At 45.2% G+C, this 21,513-nt stretch overlaps 1 protein-coding gene across 1 annotated transcript in view; it reads left to right on the top strand.

Moving 5' to 3' along the window:
- ELP3 (elongator acetyltransferase complex subunit 3) overlaps positions 1-21,513 on the top strand; it is a 62,395-nt gene that overhangs the window by 25,373 nt on the left and 15,509 nt on the right. Inside the window, exons 8-14 of the mRNA XM_084767189.1 lie at positions 3,025-3,186; positions 5,381-5,507; positions 7,767-7,960; positions 14,371-14,461; positions 16,423-16,488; positions 17,940-18,167; positions 19,229-19,310. Of these exons, the coding sequence (XP_084623315.1) occupies positions 3,025-3,186; positions 5,381-5,507; positions 7,767-7,960; positions 14,371-14,461; positions 16,423-16,488; positions 17,940-18,167; positions 19,229-19,310 (950 nt within the window). The remainder of the gene's footprint in view (positions 1-3,024; positions 3,187-5,380; positions 5,508-7,766; positions 7,961-14,370; positions 14,462-16,422; positions 16,489-17,939; positions 18,168-19,228; positions 19,311-21,513) is intronic.

The following is a 21,513-nucleotide window of genomic DNA, read 5'->3' on the forward strand; positions in this document are numbered from 1 at the left end:
TACCGTTTCTGTTTATAAGAGGCAAGATAGCCAGCAAGGTCACCTAGCGTCTGCGGGAAGGGAGAGAGCCCGCCTTCGTCCCAACTGCATCTGACTCACGTATTTGTTCTTCAGGTTCATGTCTTTGTTCTGATTGGAGGAGTTAGCGCTGAGCTCCTAAGTTACTAGACACCAAACATTATTGGGTCTGTTGGGAGTGCTGTGTCTAAAAGGAGAGGCATAAATAACAGGTGGCCTTTGTAGTGTGGATGAACACAGAGCTCTTACCAAGGTTCTGAGATGTCACAGGAGGAGAAATACGTTTGTACTGAGTTGAAGACTAGTGGCATGGGTTTTATTTTGATTTCTAAGATGAGCCTCTCCTGTCCCTCTGCCCTGCTCCCTGCGCACTGTGAACGGTTTGACACTGTACATTACAGGCTTGACTTGTGTTTCTTGGAGAGCATGAACTTCTTACATAGGTGTCACCTTGTTAGCCTGTAAGAAACACTTAGGGTTCAGTGCACCCTACAGCCTTCCTAAGACATCCCCTCTAGCTGCACTGAAGAGCAGTGGACCTAGCAGGAAAACAGAGGCCAAGTCCTGGCTCTGTCTCTTAGAAGTTGCAGCCGCTGCTCTCTGCCCAGAACCTAAGAAGCCTGAAATCCCAAGAAGGTGTCAGCTGCAGTACTGAGAGAGAGGCACACTTGTTAAGTGGCTGTGTAAGTGATAGGGAGAATTGTGCTGCAGATCCAGAAATGCTCAGATTGAATAGCATTTTGTACGTACATACTAGCATTTGAAAAAGATACTTAATGTAGACATCTTTACACCTCTTACACGAAGCAGAGTTTACTAAGAGACTAGATTACACAGAGCAACAACTAAGTCACTATAGTTCAGAGAAGATCCAACATACTATTGTTTTTATTGTTCAAGATTTCATACAAATTTCCACATAATTGCATTTTAGATGGAAATGCAACTCTGAAAGGAAATCTAAAATATTGGTCCTTATGTTTTGTTTTATTTTTCAAGTCAGGATTTCTCGCTGTAGCCCTGGCTGTCCTGGGACTTGCTCTGTAGACCAAGTTGGCCTCAAACTCACATCTACCTGCCTCTGACTCCAGAGTGCTGGGGCTAAAGGTGTGCACCACCAATGGATTTTTAAACTGAGTTATTTTCTATTTCTCTACATGTTTCCCCAGAGGAAAGACATGAGATGGAGCTGCATTAAGCTTTTGAGAGTAAGATTTGCTTGTGTGTGCTCTATGTTTTGATCTGCAAGGTTAAGGTGTCATGCTTGTAGCAGCCTCCTCTGGGTCTTCCACAGGCTGGGATGCTCTGTAATAGACAGATTAGTTCATAGGTTGCCACTTTCCTCTGGGCAGATTCCGCTGCTGCTGTTGCCATTTCTCCAGTTTTTCCCAATGATGGAGCTGTCACTGTGCTCAGACTCTCTTGCCTAACGCTATTGCTTTGAAAAATACTTGTTAATAGGAAGGTTTGTGGTTCATGTTACATTCTGGATTCTAGGATGTTTTCAGTTACTTTTTAAATATACTCAGTGTTTCTACCGTCTGTCTTTCATCCATCTTTATATAATTTGCTTTCTCCACAGTGGTTTCTTTTTTTTCCTTTAATTTTTAGAAAGTTCCCTGAAGTCCAGTAATTGCTGTTGGAAGCAGATGAGTTGTGTTTACCATGGGGCATTACATACTTCCTGTCTTGTTTTGGTGCCCACTATTTGGTAGGCGTGGGACTCTGTGAGAAGTCTTAAATAGCACTTGATAAGCTATGAACACTTCATATAGTTCATCTTTTTCTTATAATTCATATCTTAGATTTTCTTCATGTTTCAGCCATGTCACGTCTCACAGAAGACTTCCAGTGTGTTAGATGAGGACTATACAGCCAGTCCTGTGGGTTAGTGATTCTTCACACTCCGAATAAGTCTTACAGTTTTAAAGAACTCAATTTCAATTGACGCATAAGAATGAAGAAATGAAACTAAGTTAAAAATAATTATGATGTCTGCTTTTCAAAATTCCTTTAGAAAGAAGAGAAATAAATAACTACAAAAGGTTTCCCTTGGCTTTCCCACCCAGGCCCGTGACAACATTATGGAAAGGTTCACAGAGGCATGGTTACAGTTGGGAGGTTAGAGATGTTCAGACAGACAGGAGTCTGCCGTCCCAGACTGACAGGTCTAAGTAGCCTGGTAACCAGACCCACTCTCCACTCCTAGCTTAGCTTTTTTCACTGTGCGTCTTGAACAAGATGGCTATTCCCGTTCAGAGTCAGTGTCTTCGTGTGGCAGGAGGAATGATGGGGCATGTGCCTGTTGATAGTCAGTGGCCTCCCTCACGAGCTCCACCATCCCACTCACTAGAGCCCTCCGAGATGATGTGACCTTGGGCTGGCAGTAAGGCCATTATCAGAACTTAAATCCAAGGTGAGCCTCACCATCTTGTGTCTAGACTTGGTAATTTTGCAACTCCTAGAGGAAGCGAGGCTTCTGGGTGCCTAGAAGACACTTCACCTGAACGATCCCTGCAGCCCACACTACTTCTCTCACCCCCCCCCCTTTTTGTTGTTGTATTTTAAAAGGTTCTATGATGCAGTGAGAAGTAAGTAATGCAGATGGTTTTTTGCTTATGTGAAATCGTTTGCTAGGAATTGAGAAATAGCTTTTCACAGTTGAAATCACTGCTCTCAAGAAGATTATGGCTGCAGCCAACTGTGTGTGAATAATAATGACAATGGCAATGACATGAGGGTGCGCCGGTGCAGTTGTGTCGACTCTGTGAAGTGTGGGTACCGTTGTCACCATCATTCGGCAGATGCAGATGTCAAGGCCAGAAGGGTTAATAGAATTACTTTTTGCCTGGTGAGGAAATAGCAGAGGTAGGATTTGAACTGTCTGGCTCCAGAGCCCGCATACTTTTAGCTACTGTCTCATCCTGGGAAGACTAAGAGAAGGCAGGCTGGGAAGAAATGACGCCAGACTGTGGCAGGTGTGGCCATTTTGGTTCTGCTCTGCAGGTATTCTGAGAGAAGCCTCACAAAGTGTGTTGGAATTACGATTGAGACCAGACCCGATTATTGCATGAAGCGGCACCTAAGTGACATGTTGACATACGGCTGCACCAGGCTGGAGATCGGAGTGCAGAGCGTCTATGAAGATGTGGCCAGAGACACCAACAGGTGAGATGGTGGCAGGTGGCGCCCTCTGCCCTGCTGGCTCTTCCCTATCTTCCTACTCACCTTTTGTCCTTGAGCCCAGTCTCAGAGAAAGGTGTGAGATCTCAGCTTGCAAATCCCTTCTTCCACTGAACCTTCACTTTCAGTATAGTCATGTGGCCTTCTCTTAATATCACAAATGTATCACCGAGCCAGAGACAGAAGATATACAGGGAAGGTCAGTATATGAGAAAACTTATAAATAATTGCCCCTTAGTGGAAGACCAGAGAAATCAGGATTTCATTGGCAGCAGACACAACTGACCTGTGTGACAAAGGTAGGCTTCAGGAGGAGGATATTTTGAGAAAGATCTGGAAGGCCACTTCATGTGATCATGCTTGTAAAGGAGAGCTAAGAAAACACACTGGTCCATATTTAGATGCAGCCTAAAGGAATGTCAGGCTCAGAACTTTGTTGTAACAGATCTGTTGAATACTTTTAAGCATAGGGAAAAATCTAATACCTGTGAAAGAGGGGCCTCAGAGCAAAGAGAACTCCTCTAGGGAGAATCTCACACAGGAAGGCTGCTTGGAGGGTGCAGTAGTCACAGGCTGTGCTAGGATGTCCCTCCTGAAATGTCATCTAAGCTGAGGCTGAAAGGAGACCCAGAGTTACTTGCATGTGCTAGAGGAAAGCTATTTGAGGGTGGGAGCATATAAGGGGCCGCAGAAGTTAACCCCAAGAGCCTGGGCTTTGTCAGGAGGCAGGCCAGGTGCTGAGATAGGAGCATGGCTGCATTTAAGAGCCCTTTTGTTCCAATATGGGACATGGTTCGAAGGGGGCTAAAGAGAGACAGCCTTGGCCCATAGCTGTTGGCGTAATTTAAGCAGGAAGTCCTCAAGTCCCAGAAAGCATTGAATATTGTCTGTCCACTTCTAGGAAGCCAGGGCAGGAGAGGATGGGAGGTCCAGGAGCCTTGGATGGGCGAGAGGTTTCACTTTGTATACATTGACTGTTACCTACTTGTAGAACTAAGGGAATGTGTTCCAGCAGGGCCAGGCAGTAGAACGATCTATACATTAACCGTTACCTACTTGTAGAGCTAAGGGGATGTGTTCCAGCAGGGCCAGGCAGTAGAACGATCTATACATTAACTGTTACCTACTTGTAGAGCTACGGGGATGTGTTCCAGCAGGGCCAGGCTACTCCACAACTGCACTGTTACGCACATGACAGTACAACTTAAGACATGAGTATCTCGTTGTAATTTAATTTTTAAAGCCACGTACGCATAATTGTGACCATATTGTACAGTAACTTTGAGATAGAATAACCGAGTGCTGAATTCAGAGTAAAGTCCAAGCTTCCCCGCAGAACTTTAGATGTCACTAGCAAGAACTAATTAGAACTGGGGGCCGGGCCATGGGAGTAAGTGGGGCAGAGCGTCGGGAGGGAGCGTGACAGAGCCCGCGGCTTCCGAGATCTGCCTGTGCTGAGTGGGAACATCTCGGTGGAGAAGGAATTGTCACGAGACTTGAGTTGTTAGTTGCTCCGATTGTCATCAAGGCCTGCTTCCTGCTTGGGTGTGGCGGGAAAGCGTAGGCTACGAGGCCTGATCAGCCCCCTGTGCCAGCCAAACCTTTCCCTGATGGATCCTTCGGATATACCAGTGATGTCTGCTTTTGTAGTGTAGTTCCTTCCTCTTTATACTAATATTTCAGAGTTCTAAATGCAGTGATACCTGAAGACGAAGCTCCTTTATGACTTGTTTTTGTTTTTGTTTTGTTCCCCAGTCTGGCCACAAACTAGTAAGGAGCCAAGGGTGATCTTGAATTCCTGATCTCCCTGCCTCTCCTTGCCCAGTGCTAGGACCCTGGGCAGATAGCAGCGCGCCTGGTTTCTGCACGCTCCTTGTCTCACACAGGGTCTACAGGAATGAGCAGCGTTTGCTGACAGTGCCAAGCCATGTCATCTGGGTACACAGTGGTCCTTGTCACTTCCAGGCCTTTGAGCGGTGCATAAGAGATTTCTGAACTGTCTTAGAGGGTTGATTCCCTCCAGCCCTCCCTAGAGCTGTGTGGAGGTGACTTCTGAGTTTTGTTCCCAGCCTCGTGACACTTGGTCTCACAGATTGCTTTCCTCCACTACCACCACCCCTGTGTTCACTCAAGTGTCTGGTTATTTGTCTAACAAGTAATAATACATTTTCTTCCCCAGGGGCCACACCGTGAAGGCAGCATGCGAATCATTCCACCTGGCCAAAGATTCTGGTTTCAAAGTCGTGGCTCATATGATGCCTGACCTGCCCAACGTGGGACTAGAAAGAGACATCGAGCAGTTTATAGTAAGTGCGGCCTTGAGCCAGCATACCCAGATGGCCTCTGCCCTCCTCCGTCTCCTCTTGGCTCTTCCTTGTTTACTGTTGTATTTCCCATTCTTAAAGCTATAAAACCTTGTTCAAAAATATTCTAAACGCATGCACAGTGGTCACCCATCTCCCCGTATTTTTAATACGTTCCTTTCAGACTCTAGAATGCCTAGGCTTAGAGCCGGAGAGATGGTTAAGAGCACAAACTACTTTTCCCGAGGACTTGAGGACTTGGCTTCTATTCCCAGCACCCACACAGTGACTCATAGCTGCCCATAACTCCAGTTCCAGAGGACCCAGCACCTTCTGGTCTCCCTGGGCACTGGGCACACGTGGTGCACAGCCATACATGTAGGCAAACTCTTACATACATAAAAAATAAAACCATTTTTAAGTTATGAAATGCTTAGGCTTTGAGAAACTGAGGCTGCTTTTGCTCATGTAACAGGCAGGCACACTCACAAGGCTTTTCTTTATTCCTTTTTTGTTTGTTTTGTTTTGTTTTTCAAGACAAAGTCTTTCTGTGTAGCCTTGGCTGTCCTGGACTCACTTTGTAGACCAGGCTGGCCTTGAACTCACAAAGATCCACCTGCCTCTGTCTCCCAAGTGCTGGGGTTAAAGGCATGCACCATCATACCCAGCTTTACTTAATATTTATAACAAGCACTTACAGTATAATGAGGTGACATTTCCACATGGTGGCATAAGTAGGGCCCACCAGTCGGCGTGCTGATTTTTCCTGTCCTTCTCCTTTGTGGCCAAAATCCTATAGTGCAGTGTCCCCAGAGAAAGGGCAGCACAGGAAGTACAGACAAGTTCCTCCTTTGCAGACTTGGATCCAGTGTCCATTTGTACTCCATGTGTGTCCACTCTGCCTGGTTCCTGGGCCTTTGATTTGTGAGCTTTGTGGGTGTGATGATCTGGCTTTCACCAGCCTCGTAATCGGCAGTTATCTTCCCTCTCAGGGGCGTGTGCCAGGCCCAAACACCTTCTGCCTTCCAGTATGGTTGCCGTCCCACGCCCCCCTCATCTCCTTTTTTGTTCTTGTTCTTCTAAGTTTATACTTCTCTGAAAATGTCCCATCCTGCCTTGTGATTTTGGAAAAGAAAAGAAACCCATGTTTTAATTCTCCATGTTTAATCTTGGGTCCAGGACCAGTTCAGTCTAGCGTCATCCTTACAAAAGGAGTGTATCAGCCGTGTCTCCTGCAGCCAGCCTTGTGCTCAGTATAGGTTCAGGCTAGGCAGACGTGGGCTTGCCTGCTTGCTCTTTGTGGGTGTCTAGAATATTTATAAAAGGCCTAATGACTGTAAAATATAAATGTTACAAAGGAAATCTCACAATTACAAAAGAACGTCTCTCAAGACTACATGGTGCATTCAAGAAGGTGACAGTCAATGAAATCTAAAACCTGTGGTTACATTTGTTTGAAAAGCAAGTTAAACAATGGAAAGTATGTGAGGATAATGTAGCCAGAGATTTTAAAGCACCATTTAAAATTTCCAGAGCTAGGGCACTGCTGGCTGGATAGATCCTGGTAGGCGTGCAGGGGTAGGAGGGACTCTGCGTACCCACCTCTGTCCAGTACAGTGATCACAGTCAAGATCAGAGTTGCCACCATGCAAAGTCTGAAGGACAATGCCTAGTGTCCCTCTGCTGCCTTCCAGATAAGGAAGCAGCCAGTGAGCCTAAGATAGAAGAGGTCGAGGTCTGTGCCAGAAGCAGAAGACTAGATGAATCACTCCATGTCCAGATAACAAGACCGACTGGGTAGCCGAGGTCAGAAGTGGTGCCAGTTGGCCCAAGCAGACTTTCTCTATAAAGAGCCCTATTGTAAACATTCTAGAGTTGTGTTTTTGTCATCCCTTTGTTTACATTGTAGGTTTTGATGGGACTTACTAAGTGTCTTTTGTTTGGTTTTTTTTTTCCCCACAATTTTCAGAAGTTTAAACAATCATGCCTATTGTTAAAAGATGTTGTGGTCTGGAAAGAAGTAGTGCAGCCTTTCTAAAGGGTAATGCTCAGTGTGAGGCTGGCAGTCATAGACAGGGCTGCACAGGAGAGCTGTGGAGAGCAGCACAGGCTGGGGCCACAGAACAGCGACATCTTGTCACCTTGACAGAAAGGACAGGCAGCTCCAGGCCTGCTGGAGGTGGAGAGAAGCTGGCATAGGAGTGCGCGTTCCCTGTGGGGACGGAACTGATGGAGTGGTGATTTTTGGTTCTCTGTCCATAGGAATTTTTTGAGAACCCTGCCTTTCGTCCTGATGGTTTGAAGCTCTATCCTACCCTGGTGATCCGTGGCACTGGGCTGTATGAGCTGTGGAAATCAGGAAGGTACAGGAGCTATCCTCCAAGTGACCTGGTGGAGTTGGTGGCTCGGATCCTAGCCCTCGTGCCCCCATGGACTCGGGTGTACCGGGTGCAGAGGTATGTGCTACCTGTCAGGCTCCTACTCCAAAGGGTAGTCTGGCTTGATTTCAAGCATTTTGAATTCTTTTAAATTAAAAGTAGAAAACCAGGAGCTGCATGTGTATGACATGAAAATAAATAAAGGACAGTGTGCCCAGGCTTCTTTGCCAATATCGTATATTTTCATCATCTATTTATCCTTGAGCCAGGAAAGAAAGAATAACTTAAAGGGTCCCATGAGCAAAATCTAGGACAATTTGAACATCACAATAAATATATTGAGGGACTGGGGAAGTGGCCAATCAGTAAAGTTCTTGTTCTGTGTGTGTGAGGGCCTGACTGTGGTCCCTAAAACCCATGTAAAGAAAGCCCAGTCTGGTCACGTCTGCTTGTAATCCCAGCACTGGGGAGAGATAGGCAGGCCCTTGGGGTCAGTGACTAGCCAGCCTACCCTGCTTGGTGCGTTCAGACCAGTGAGAATCTGTCTCAAAATGAGGAACCACACCAGAGGTAGTTTTCTGGCGTCCATGTGCATGCACAAGTATACACACAGGCTACAGACAGGTAGGAGAGAGAGAGAGAGAGAGAGAGAGAGAGAGAGAGAGAGAGAGAGAGATTAGCAAATTATAACCGAATGAGTAAAGTAGGAGTCCTTCAGTCCAACCGCTAATCTTAATTAGGTAAGCAATGTGTGTGCATCAGAGGCATAGTATTGTCTTTATTACAAGCAGATTCTGTATTTGTAAATTTACCTACTAGAAAATTGTGAGATTCAGAATCTATCCTTGGAGCACATTTGCCATAAATCATTCTCGGAATGGTGAACAATTTCGGCCTCTTACATGCACTCCTAGCTGAGGTCAGATGGTGCTTCTCTGCCTCTGCCAGCCCTCACGCTGTAAACAAGTGTTCTTTTTGCACTCTACTTAATGCTGCATTTTTTCAGATTTTTGTGAGCTTGTTAGGAATTGGCTTTTTAAAATGACCTCCAAACATAGCTCAAGTGCTGTCTATTGCTCTTAAGTGCTGGGAGGCCAAGAAGTGGCTTATGGAGGAGAGCAGCATGTGGTGGGGGAACCTTGATTGAGGAGGCCCAAGAGAAAACTGTTCGCGATGAGTTCAGTGTGAACAAATCGACTATATATATTAAATAAAGTATCTTTAAACAGAAATGCAGAAGATAGGGCACTTATTATTTGATGGTTGACCAAAAAAAAAAAAATCCAGCCAGGAGAGGGTCCCTGTGTGTCCTGTAGGAGCAGTGAGTCTGGCTCCCTGCTTCAGTGTTGACAGTCACCTGAAACCATGTGATTGCCTCCTGGCTGCTTACCTGCCAAAGAGCTAGACCTGACCTGAGGGAATGAAGCTATTCCCCCACAGAGTGTGAACGTTGGCAGGAATGGGCGAAATGGGTTGTGGCCGTTTGCTGAGGAGACTGATTGACACCACTGTGTTGCCTATGTCTTCTGCCTAACGTCTGTAACTGAGTCTAATCACGCCTCCTCTTTCAAAGTGTGGGGGTCAGAGAGTTAGTTCTGTTTGATGGAGACAGAGAAAAGCGACAGATACAAGATTGGGAACTGGGCCCTTTTGCTTAAAGGACTTAGTTAAGACACTGGTGTAACTCCGTTGGGGTCAGAGAGCAACAACAAGAGTGTCCGCTGGGGGCAGTTCTGTGCCTGTGATGGGATCTGCCCGAATGAAGTGTCCTGTGCCTGGGTCTTGCCATGTCTTCTTACTTTCCAGTAGGTCAGGAATTGACCCACTTGAACTTGAACTTTTCTGTAGCTTAGAGATGTTTCCCAAGCCGTGAGAGAGGGATGTTACAAGAGCATTAGCGGAGACCAGAGGCTATGTGTGTTTGACTTGAACTACCCAGTCACAGAAGAGGTCGGTGCCGTTCCCCAAGGGCCATGGCCTTCTGATGAAAAGGAGCTAATGACAAAGCGGTCTCCCATTTTCTTACTCCTGTAGCCAGTGAGTCAGAGGCAGCAGAGACACTTGTGCAACCTGAAAGCTTCATTTCTGGGTCCTAGGGAACAGTGTTGTGGGCCATTGTCCTGCCTACATCAACTGAGACAATAAGGACCTGGGGGTGACAGCAGCCCCAATGTCTGAGGAAGAGGAACCATGGAGTGTCCGGGCCATAGGCTTTGAAAAACGCCTCTGCTTCACAAACATGGGGGATGGCGAGGTCTCTAGAAGGTTATGGCGTCATGATACCCTGGTGGGCCCAAGGACAGCTGTTTGAAGAGAGCAAGGGTCTAAATACAATATTTATTACACACGTTTTCATTCGTAGAGGTTTTAGGTTATATAGCTTACTATGGACTAACTAGTCCAGTAAAACATTGGTTTTGATAAACATGGGGAAGAATTTCTTCAAAGGAATTTTATGTTTTTAGTTAGATATTATTACTGAAATGTTAGTGTAACTATCTGCATGGAAATTCATATTTTTACATTTGATCAGGATCATTTTCAGGACTATGCTTTAATGGCAGCGTGACAGCCTCATTCCATTTGTCTTACACAGTAATTGGTCCCATTGTTAGGCAGACATTAGGTTGCTTCCAGGTTGTTTTTCTTTCACTATGATAAAATACTCTGAAAGGGGATTTTTTTTTTTTTTTTAAAGAAAAAGCAGTGTTTTCCAGGATCTCCCCCTAGGGAATGGTCCCACCTACAGTGGGCGGGTACTCCAGCCTCAGTTTACCTAATCAAGAGACTCTCCCTCAGGCATTCTCAGAGGCCCCTCCCAAGTGGTTCTAGAGCTCACTAAAATGACAGTTGAACTTAACCACCACCCTTTCATTCTGTGCCCCCAACTTTTTTTTTTTTCTTTTAAAGACAAGGTCTTTATGTAGTCCTGGCTGGCCTGAAACTCACAGAGATCCACCTGCCTCTGCTTCTCAAGGGCTATGGTTAAAGGGGTATCTACCATGCCTGGCCCCCTTTAATTGTTATCCTAGTCTCTGTTATAGCTAAGATCCCTGTATATCGAAATTTTCACTTATATTACAGTAGTCCAACCTGTGGGGAGAATTTCCGATGGTAATGGATCTATATCTTTTATCATTATTTTAACGTTTTAAGTCCTTTTTGAAAGATAACTACAAATGTGATAGGGTTTGCTGTGTATGTGGATACAGTTAACAAGGTTTTCTAAAGAGAGTCTGCCAGTTCATATAAGTCATTGCTAATTTGATCATGCCCTCTATAACACTGCATGCCTACACCTCTATTGAGAGCATGGCTTGCACTTCCCGTTAGTGGAGATTAGCTCTTTTGTTCCTTCTTACATAACTTGTTTGTATCTGGTTTACAGATCATGGGATCCAGATTACAAAAATAGTGCATCTTCTGGAAATACCCCCCAAAAGGGATCCATAAATGTTAACTCATTTCGAATTCTCTTACTGGACAGACAGGAAACTAGGCAGCCAGCTAGATGGTCAGCAGTGCTCAGTGGGGAAGACAGGTGGTATTTCACTCAGCCAGTTTCTCCTAGTTTCAGTCTTAATTTTAGGCTAGTTCTGCAGCTCAGAAAAATGCGGCTGATCCAGACATGTTTCAGCACCCCATGCTAACGTGGAGCCTGTCAGTTGGGCTTGTAGAGGAATCCCCTGCTGAGAAAGAAAAGCCTCCCACTGGCGTGGGTATTCCGTACCCAGATTGTTTGTGTTTGAAATCATAGTCAAGGGTGTCTTTCTGCCCTGGTCTTTTAGGAACTCCACCCCAAGCATATTTCAGCAGCCACAGTTGGCTAATAAAGGTGAACTTGCAGGCTTTATATGTTGAAAAAAGAGGACGCATACGAGAGGCGACAATACAAGTGAAAGCACCGTAGTAGAGTTTTCCTTCTGCTCGCCTGTCTTACCAAGAGAGTGCATTGGTTGTTTCCTGCCCCCTCCCTGCCTCTAAAGGATCGAATGCTTTTTAGCTTTCTGACAGTTGAGTCAGGAGCATCCTCCTGGTGTTTTTATGAGGCACGTCCTGCTAGAAGGTTCTGTATTCTAGCCCTGAGGAGTGTAGTCAGTGATTAAGTGTAAAATTCTGTCCAGGCACATGATGGGCTCTGCATTAGAGCACTGCTGCCCCTGGGCTATTTGACAGCTGTCTGCCTCGATATGATATTAAATCACTGTGAGGCATCAGACTAGGAATACCAATTTGCAACCAAAGCATGCTTCTGACTCATGAGAAACTTCAGAGAGAAACAGCTCTAAACATAGCTTGGAAAGGTTTTTGATGAGCAAATTGTAAATATTAGCACCTCTAAGCTTGAAATATTACCCATTGAGCCAACATTCACATGTGTAATCTCTCTTCATGCCAGGAAAGAGACTAGATTGAATTACTTAGAGAAACCTAAAAGGGATTGTAACCCATGAGGCAGCAAGGTCAACTGCTTAGCAGCCTGGTCCAGGTTCTGAGCATCCAGAGAGTTATAACCCAACCAGTCTAAATGTGGAGCTGACATCCATCATGTACCACTCTCTGTGTAGAAGATGCCTAGCCAGTGCAGAAATGTGTCCCTCAGTAGCAGTGAAGGAGGCTATCTCTGTGAGTTGCAGTTGCCACATTTCTGTTCCTTAATGACCGAGAACTTCCATCTGCTGTGCTCCAGGCATGTCACTACCAAAGACCATTAAAGCCATGCTTCATTCTTACAGTGACAGACATAAATTTAGAACATTTATGAGCTGGTGGCATCCTTACCGGGGCCTCTCTGGTAATCGGAACATCTGTGAGAACATACAGCCTCTGTGGTCTCATGGTGCATAGCACCTGCCTTGCTACCCTACTGTCACCATCTTGAAATTGTTAATAGTTTTCTAATAAGGCTACATGTTCTCACTTTGTACTAGGTCCCACAGGTTATGTAGCAGCCTCCTGGTAAATGTAGCACATAGTTACTTTAACACAAGCACAGCAGAGCAAGGTTGCTCTGACCAGCTGAACCCTAGCCCTGCATTTCCTAGAAGCGCTTACTCCAGTTTTGTCTAGTCCGTTGTTCACAGCAGCCTTATAGCAACATAATGATGTGAATAACAAGACACAGAATGTGTTTGTTGGGTATTAAGTATTTTCTTGGCCTCCACTGACCATCTCAGGTTAATTTCAGACCATGTCTAACAGTGTTTAGAAATACATTTTAATTTCTAAAGTATTCAGTATGTTCATTTGAGCATTGCTATATACACCACAGTACTATACAAATTACTATAAACATTCTCAACATTAAAAAGAGCACTTAGAAGATTTTATATTTGGCTTATGTAATATAAGCTGAAAGATTTTAAGCAATGTAAATATTCCTTGCTAAATAAATTTTACTTTAATAACCATGTGTGATTTTATCTGATTATTAACTTTGAATCATATATTGATTTTACAAAACTAAAATTTGAAAGACAGGAATCATTGTACTAAAAACTATATGTAAACCATGTATGCTAACTCCTTAAAACATGTTAAAAGCCAGGTGTGGTGGTGCACTCCTTTAATCCCAACACTCAGAGGCAGAGGCAGACAGATCTCTGTGAGTTCAAGGCCAGCCTGGTCTACAGAGTGAGTCCAGGACAGCCAAGGCTACACAGAGAAACCGTGTCTCAAAAAATCAAAACCAAAACATAGTTAGAGTCAAAAACAAAACAAATTTCTCGCATCACTCTCACGTTGGCCTCCTGGCATGTTTCTCTTCATGGAAAGTGCTGGGTTCTAGAGCCCAGTAGATTTGTGGAATGGTTCCTTGTGTTCTTTGATCAGCTCTCTGGAGCCAATACAGTATAACCCCTAAGTTCAGCTTTTGGTTGCATCTCCTTGATGCCTGCACCTTACACTGTACCAATGCAGAGGTAAGTCTCATTTCCTCATCTTTAGGCAAGCTGCTGGTCTAAAGCAGAGCCCCTTCTGGTTTAGATTTGGGGGAAACAGGGTAGGGTCTGTGAGAGCAGTTACAGCAAAACCAGGCTTTTGACGTTCTCGGTGACTTTCGTCTGCTGTGTGGGAGGGAAAGTGTTTGCAAAGTGGTTTGTGATTCAGAATTGTTCTCTCTCTCCATTAGGCTGAGGTTTATTTCTTTAATTGTTTCGTTTGGTACAGGTGTCTCGCACACCCCAAATTCTTCCTAATGACTTCCCGGCATTTGGGCAGATTCCATGCTTTGGTCTCTGATGTGATTTCCATTAGATGTGTCTCATAAGCAGCACCACCCCATAGTGGGCAAAAGAGCTCTGCAGATGGGAAAGCTGGGGTGTAGGGATGCTCCAACCTTGCCTCCTCTCGTCCTTAGGATGCTCTACCTCTGCTTTCTGCTCTGTAGCTTTGTGGCTTCTCATTGTTTTTCACTTTTAAATTTTCCCTGTCCTACTGCTGTGGAGAATGGTTTACATTTTTCCACAGTTGGTGTTTTTCTCCTACAGAGACATCCCGATGCCCCTGGTCAGCTCAGGAGTAGAGCACGGCAACCTGCGAGAGCTGGCGTTTGCAAGAATGAAAGATCTTGGAATACAGGTATGAGCAAATGTGGCTGTCGGGTAAATTGTGAAGAAAAAAGAAATCTTATTACGCATGTCTCCAGGGCTGTCACTCTTGAGCATTGCTGGTACCAGTTGGGTCGGAAAGCTTGTGTATGTTGGAGGTGTTCTGTGTAGCTTGTAGACGCTGAGGTGAGTGGTAACAAAGGCTGCCACTGTCCCTTTGTCCTCCTCTGACTTCTGTAACCTGCTAGCTTTATATTTACTAAGCAGCTTTTCTCTCTTGATCCTAACAGAGTGAAGGAAGCTGTTAATTCTACAGTCTCTGGAGGCAGTAGTGAGTTGGAAATGAAGCATCCCAGAAACTTCTTGGGGCTTCCGAAGAGATAAGCTGGGACCGGGGTCTGGCCAGGGCACCAGGAGTTAGGCTATGCCTTCAGAAAGCAGTGCCATCAGGGAGAGGGCGAGGGCATCTGTTGACTGTGTTTCAAGCCGGCCATGCTTTCAGAGAGATAGTTCGAAGAATGACATAGCACACATTTGTGGGTTTCTCACGACTTATTTTATACTTGCTCAGATTATCTTAAGAGAAAAATATTTTAGAGCATTGTCCAAAAGAGAATTTTTAAATATTACTGGTTTATTTGAATATATATAATTAAATATAACAGACAACTTTTAGAAATAAGCAGGTGTATGTAGGCTGTTTAACAGCACCACAGGGGCCTGCTCCTGCTCTGCTCTCCACTCTTCCCCCATCACCATCTTCTCTGGCCTCCTAAGAACCTGCTTCTCCGGGATCAGCATACCTGGTTACTGGCAGCTCCCTATCTACTGGTCTTCTTTAGCTCTGCCCTACATAACCCCTGCTAGCCTCTGCTAAGTGGTCCAGGAGTGAATCCTAATCACATAGGCAGTTCCTTACCAGAAAGTAAGTATATATCTTATCTGATTTAAAAAAAAAAAAAGTCATGCCCCAGGAAAGAAGAAGGAAGAAGCAGCAGGTACCAGTTGGCTGAGCAGGTAACCCTCAGCCACACGCACAGTCCCCTGTATAGAAGTGGGCTAGAAGATGGCATGTGCTCTTAGTAGGTAGGCTGCAGACACTGGTGGCCTCTGTTTGTTGTGTATCTCACTGGGCGGGTTTCCCAAAGCATGGGAATAACTTTGTTTTTTCAAAACTGAATAATGAGCTCTTATAGATACATTGTTAGTAAAATTGCTTGCATGATACTGGTACCTCACTGGTACAAAGTGTTAGAATCCTGAAAATATATTTATGGTTTATTCTGTAGAGGAAGAATATGCTGAAGGACATAATAATGATTAAGTTCCAGGCTGTATAGGATGCACACTGGGTTGAGGGGTAAGAGTGAGTGTTGTTACAGATCCTGACCGGGCAGGCTAGGCATTGCATTGATGCGTTCTCCCAGCGCCTGTGCACACCCAGGGGATGTCCAAGAGTCACCTGTAGTCAAAGTTCAACTTGTGTCATATATGAGTCTAAGTTCCTTCTCTCTTCCCGTCCTTCTTTCTTCCACAGTGCCTTTCTTTGACAGGAAAACATATCTTTGATGTGCATCTTTGACATATCTAAAATGATAATGGTACTAAGAGTAATAATGTCATGCATAGTGAAGTTTTTAAAAAATTAAGAATTTGCTTTTACTCTTCTGTGATTGTATTTTGGGACTGTATTTTCAATCATATTTTGGGGTTGTGTTTTTCACAGTTAAATCTCTTGGGCATAACTATTTTCTAACTTTCTAACTTAATGTTGTTTATTCCCAAAAATTATATATGGCCTCTTCAAATTCCGAATTCATTTTAAAAGGGAAACTGTTCACCTTCACAAATCCCCATCATCACACTTAGTAAAGATGGCTTTGTTAAGTTCCCCGTCTTCTGTGTCAGTGTAACTGGTGTCCAGACTTGATTTGAGCCTCGGATTTGGTTTAAATGAGCAATGAATGAGTCACTGCTTTGTTTTTTTGCCAGTGCCGAGATGTGAGAACCAGGGAGGTTGGAATTCAAGAAATTCATCACAGAGTGCGCCCATACCAGGTCAGTCGCCTTTAAATCTGCCCCAAGCTTGGACCCCACCTGCTCACAGAGCAAACCCAGAAATGAGTGGAAAGCTCAGCAGAGCAGAGTAGCCGTGAGAGTCACTGAGGTGTGGATGAGCCAAGTTAGGAAAACCAAGGCTGGGCCTCGCTTTTTTCATCAGCACTGCAGTGTGGGGAGTGTTCTGAGGTGGAGCTGCTCCACACTGCCACCAGTCTGTCTGCAGTGACTCTGGAGGGCACAGGAGGGACTCAGAGTTCCAGTCATTTTGAATGCATTCAGGTGTGGGTAGCTGTGGATGACTAGTGGCTGCCTTCCTGTGGGAGGCCTTGCCCATCTCTTCTACGTCACCAGCAAGTTCTTGTCCTTTGGCAATAACCCAGTGATAAGATGGCCAGAGCTAAGTGGCTTCTCCAAGCCTTCAGCCAATGCCCTGAGGCACTCCAGGTAGCTTCACTTTCATATGTTTATAACCTCTAACTGGGTGCAGCATTTTCTAAGGTGTGCAGTTCTTGGGAATCCCGCGTGACAGTGAGAAAGGCTGGAATAAACAATCTCAGCATCCGTGTTTCTGTTCTTAGCATCAACTGTTATTAACATCAAAGGGCCTTTTGAGGGGAAAAAGTAGACCTGACAGTTAATAATCGCCTTGGCAAATTCTTAATGTAATTATATACTAAACATTAAGTTGAGGATTGTTTATTTTGCTTTGAGTATAATCCACCCCCACACAGGGTGTTTGCTATAGCCTTACCGCATGTGTAGAATTCTGACCGTATACCTCTTGTTCCATAGTGTACATCGGCTTGAAGAGTCATAGTTTATATAGATTTCTGCTGCTGAAGTCCCCATCCCGCCATCATCCATCCCTCTGAGAAACTGTGCTCTAGCAATTGGACTTTTCCATATTCATCCCTTCACTAGGCATGTTTCCCTAGCCCATCCAACGTTATACTCTTATATCTTACTGTGAAACAAGAAGCAGGGATTGCCCCTCCCCCCACACACACACACATACACATACAAAGTAGGTTTTAGTGGAAGAAGTAAGGACTGGACAAGGAAGCCATTAAATATCTGACAATTTGAAGGGGGCAGGGAGATCCTAAAAGCCACATGGGATTTGATCTGTAGTTTTATCTGAGAGACAATTCATGGGACATCATAAATTAACATAGAAGCAGTCACTGCACTTGCTATCTGTAAGAATCACAAGGTTAATTAAGTTCAAATATTTGTAGGATTGTTCTCCATTTAGAATGGTCTGCGATCAAGGCATGAGCGCTTGTTAATCCTGTGCTACTTGAAAGGAGGCAAATAAAAACCATAATTAGTGATGATTCATTCTTTGTTCCCAGCCGAACATTAGCCTAAACACATCCATGCAATTATAAAAATGAACTTGGTTCTCTAATTCTGAATGAGACTTTTCATGGCTTTTTATCCAATAGGTTGAGTTGGTACGGAGAGATTATGTTGCCAGTGGTGGCTGGGAAACCTTCCTGTCCTATGAGGATCCTGATCAGGACATTCTGATTGGCCTCCTGAGACTACGGAAATGCTCCGAGGAAACCTTCCGCTTTGAATTGGGTGGAGGCGTTTCCATAGTCCGAGAGCTCCATGTGTATGGCAGTGTGGTTCCTGTGAGCAGCCGCGATCCCACTAAATTTCAGCACCAGGTACTCGGCATCCTGCTTCTAACTGCTTTAGAGTGAAGAAATTGTCTGAAATAGGAAACGTTAAAAGCATTGGGGTGAGATGGGATGGGACAGAGGAGCACAGGAACAGAACAAGGGTTTAGTTCAGTTGCTCAGGGGCATTCCATCTCCACCTTGCTCGCTTGTGGTTCGTGGGTTCCAGGGGATACCAGATATGCCCAGTGTATCACATTCAAACAAAACTGATTCACTTCCTGTGGCATCAAATGAGGTAATGATGGGAAAGTGCTTCACGGGTGTAAGTTGTGCTGTATGTATGAGACCTTGTCCTAACCCCCACCAGTCTAAAATTAGAAATCTGTGCATTCGTAAGTTTCAAGGAAGTATGTTAAAAGCAGTAATAATATGGTGAGGGTAAACTAAATTGGATGATGAATTCCAAACCCTTTGGAAAGTGGAAGGTGAGTCAAATAAATAAGACCTGTTACCCAGACTCCTGTCAGCTGGAGTTGCCTATACCTCACCGGAAGAGAAAAACGAGGAGGAGGAGTCAGCCCTGCACCACACCCAACCTCACCACCCAGAATGCCATTGCTGGCTCTTGTTGGGATGCTGACTTCCTTATAAGTCACTGAGGTTGCCATGGCCAGGGTCCAGTGCTTTCTTTTCCTTACTCATCAGTAGATTTTATCACCTTTTAAGGCATTTTACCAACTACTTTTTGTTTTGTGAATCTTTCTTTTTTAAGTTATTTATTTACTTTACATCCTGATTGCAGCTTCCCTTCCCTCTCACCTCACCTCCCGCCCCCTCCCATCCCTCCCTCAGGGGAGGCCTCCCACGGCTGTCAGCCAGCCTTAGCATATCAAGTTGCAGTAAGACTAGGCACATCTTCTATTGAGGCTACTACACAAGGCAGCCCAGTTAGGGGAAGGGATCCAGAGGCGGCAGCAGAGTCAGCCAGGCCTGCGCCTGCTTTAGGAGCCCCACATGAAGACCTTGCTGCACACTGCTACAGTGTGGGCCTTTCTTAAGGGGTTCCCTTCCCTTCTGAATCATGAACTCCTTTATGCTCCTCCTAGGGGTTTGGCATGCTGCTGATGGAAGAAGCAGAAAGAATAGCTCTAGAAGAGCACGGATCTGGGAAGATGGCCGTTATATCAGGTGATGGCGGGAGGAGCTTGTGCCTCATCCATTCACATTTCACTCTTGACACCACTGTGAGAGTCACTCTCTTGCCTCTGTGTGATTACTGTGTTCAAAACTGGGCCAGGCTGACACGTAAAAGACTTACGCTCAAACCTTTGGAAATTTCCAAGAGCAGTTGGGTGAACCTGAGCTTCTAGAAGTACTCTGCTCCTCAGAGCACCTGGCCAGTAACCTGTGCGCATTCTCGGCTTGTCTGACCTCTGGTCATTGTGGTTAGCTCCCCTCTTGTGCTTGTGCCAGCTGCTTTCTTGGAAATGGAGTTTGATAGTGTGGGGCCTAAGGAAACGTGAGCAGTGTAGAGCCAGAGCTGTTGGCTCAGAACCAGTGTAGTTCTTGCCCTCCCGTGCTGCTGCCTTTGTTCCTCAGTGACAGGTTTCCTGCTTGGGAGTGGAGGCAGGGAAGAAATTTTCCTTGGCCCTCTTAGGGTCCCAGAATAGATCTGAAAATTAAATAGGTTAAAAAACAAATTAACAGGAGGAAGATATACACATTAATATACAGGAGCCTTCATGAGGAAATGAAGACTGAGAGATGCATATCAACCTGAGTGCTTTAAAACTAAGTTTGATGAAGAGTGGAAAGTCGTGGGGAACAGATTGTGGGCCATGAGGCATAAGCGGGGCACTTAGCAGGCCTGTTGACTTATCCTGGTACTCTCCACCATTGGAGGTAAGGATGGGCTGGTAGCCTCTCATAGAGGCATCCTCACGAGCATAGGGCAGGGGAGCTCCGAGCCCTTCCTGAACCTGCTGTGTTCTCAGTCCCTCCAACTTCTGCCAAGGCAATTACGTGGACTCGTGTGTTCCAATCCCATAGGAGCTTCCCCTGCTGACCAAGGGCAGCTTATAGTGGGGGGAAAACAAAAGGGAGATGGGGGAGGAAGCACGAAATGGTGGGTACCCCCTTTTACTCACATTCTTTGTGTGGTGTCCCCATAAAAAACAATTACCAATTACTGTAGAAACCTCAGATGGTGAAACGCAGAATCAAGATTTAGGATATTTTTGACCCCAGAATTTACCTATTTGATGACCAGAAGCTTACCTGTGACCTGAGAAAATATTTTTCTTATGAAATGAGTTTTTAAAAAGAAAAATCAATAAGAAGTTGCCAGTCAATAAATCAATACTGGCCCAGATCTCCATGATTACAATTATAGAAATATAGTCACACAGACTCAATCATGTAGTCTGGCTTGGGTTTTTGATGTTACCCAGATTGAAAATGCATTTCTTAGCATGTCTAGCCTTTTGTGTTTTCTCCATTACTTTAATCCCACAAAGAAGTGTCTGGCCAGCACTGATGGGGAGTAAAAAAGTGTTGTGTCTCCCAGCTTACCCTGTAGTTGGCCAGAAGCACCAGGAAAAGGCAGCTCACCTGGGAAGGCGTGGATCTGGGCTGGCCCGGTAACACCTGAAACTCAGGCTTAAGGGCTTAAGGATCACCACAGAGCTGGCTAAAATCATTTCAGTGCATTCTGGCTCTTTAGGTCTAGCTGGGGCCTGAGAGCCCACAGTTGCTGACCAGCCAGGGTGCGGCTTCTGATTTGCCTTCAGACCACATCCGAGAAGCTAGACTTTAGTGTTTTCCAAGTCTCTTCCCAGTCATTACGGTGGTAACTGTCTGGCCTGTAGCACTACATTCCCAGATAGCACTGAGACAAGTGATTTCCTGGTGTCTTTGAGAACCTAATCAAGTTTCCACTTTCCCTCACTGCCTTCCTGACATCCGATTTCCCTCAGAAGTATCCACCCAGGACCCCTGGCTAGTCTGAGGTCAAATCCGATTGCACATAAGAGCCTCACTCTGTCTTTTTCTGAGCAGGGTGTCTTTCTGCCTGGGAGTCGGCATCTCTCCTCACCAGCTTTTTATCATAGTCTAAGTGATAGCTCAATTTCCTGTCATCTGCATGGTGAGTCTCTGAAAGAACAAGAAGTGGCTTGCTTAAAGAAGCAGGCCAGAGACCTTTCTCTCAGCTGCAAAGTCAGGTCTCCTCCCCTGGCACCCCACAGAGAGTTCCAAAGCCTGTCAGGGCTTCTATAAGAACAGCCTGAAGGGCTTCTTGGAACTAAAGTGAGTTCTGCGGGAGAAAAGTTGGTGAGCACTGTTTCCTGCCCTCTGGTTTGGGAGCCCCACATGGGAAACCCACATGTAGACT

Source organism: Acomys minous (genome assembly GCF_964271855.1).
Source record: "Acomys minous genome assembly, chromosome: 18".
NCBI classification, from domain to species: domain Eukaryota; kingdom Metazoa; phylum Chordata; class Mammalia; order Rodentia; family Muridae; genus Acomys; species Acomys minous.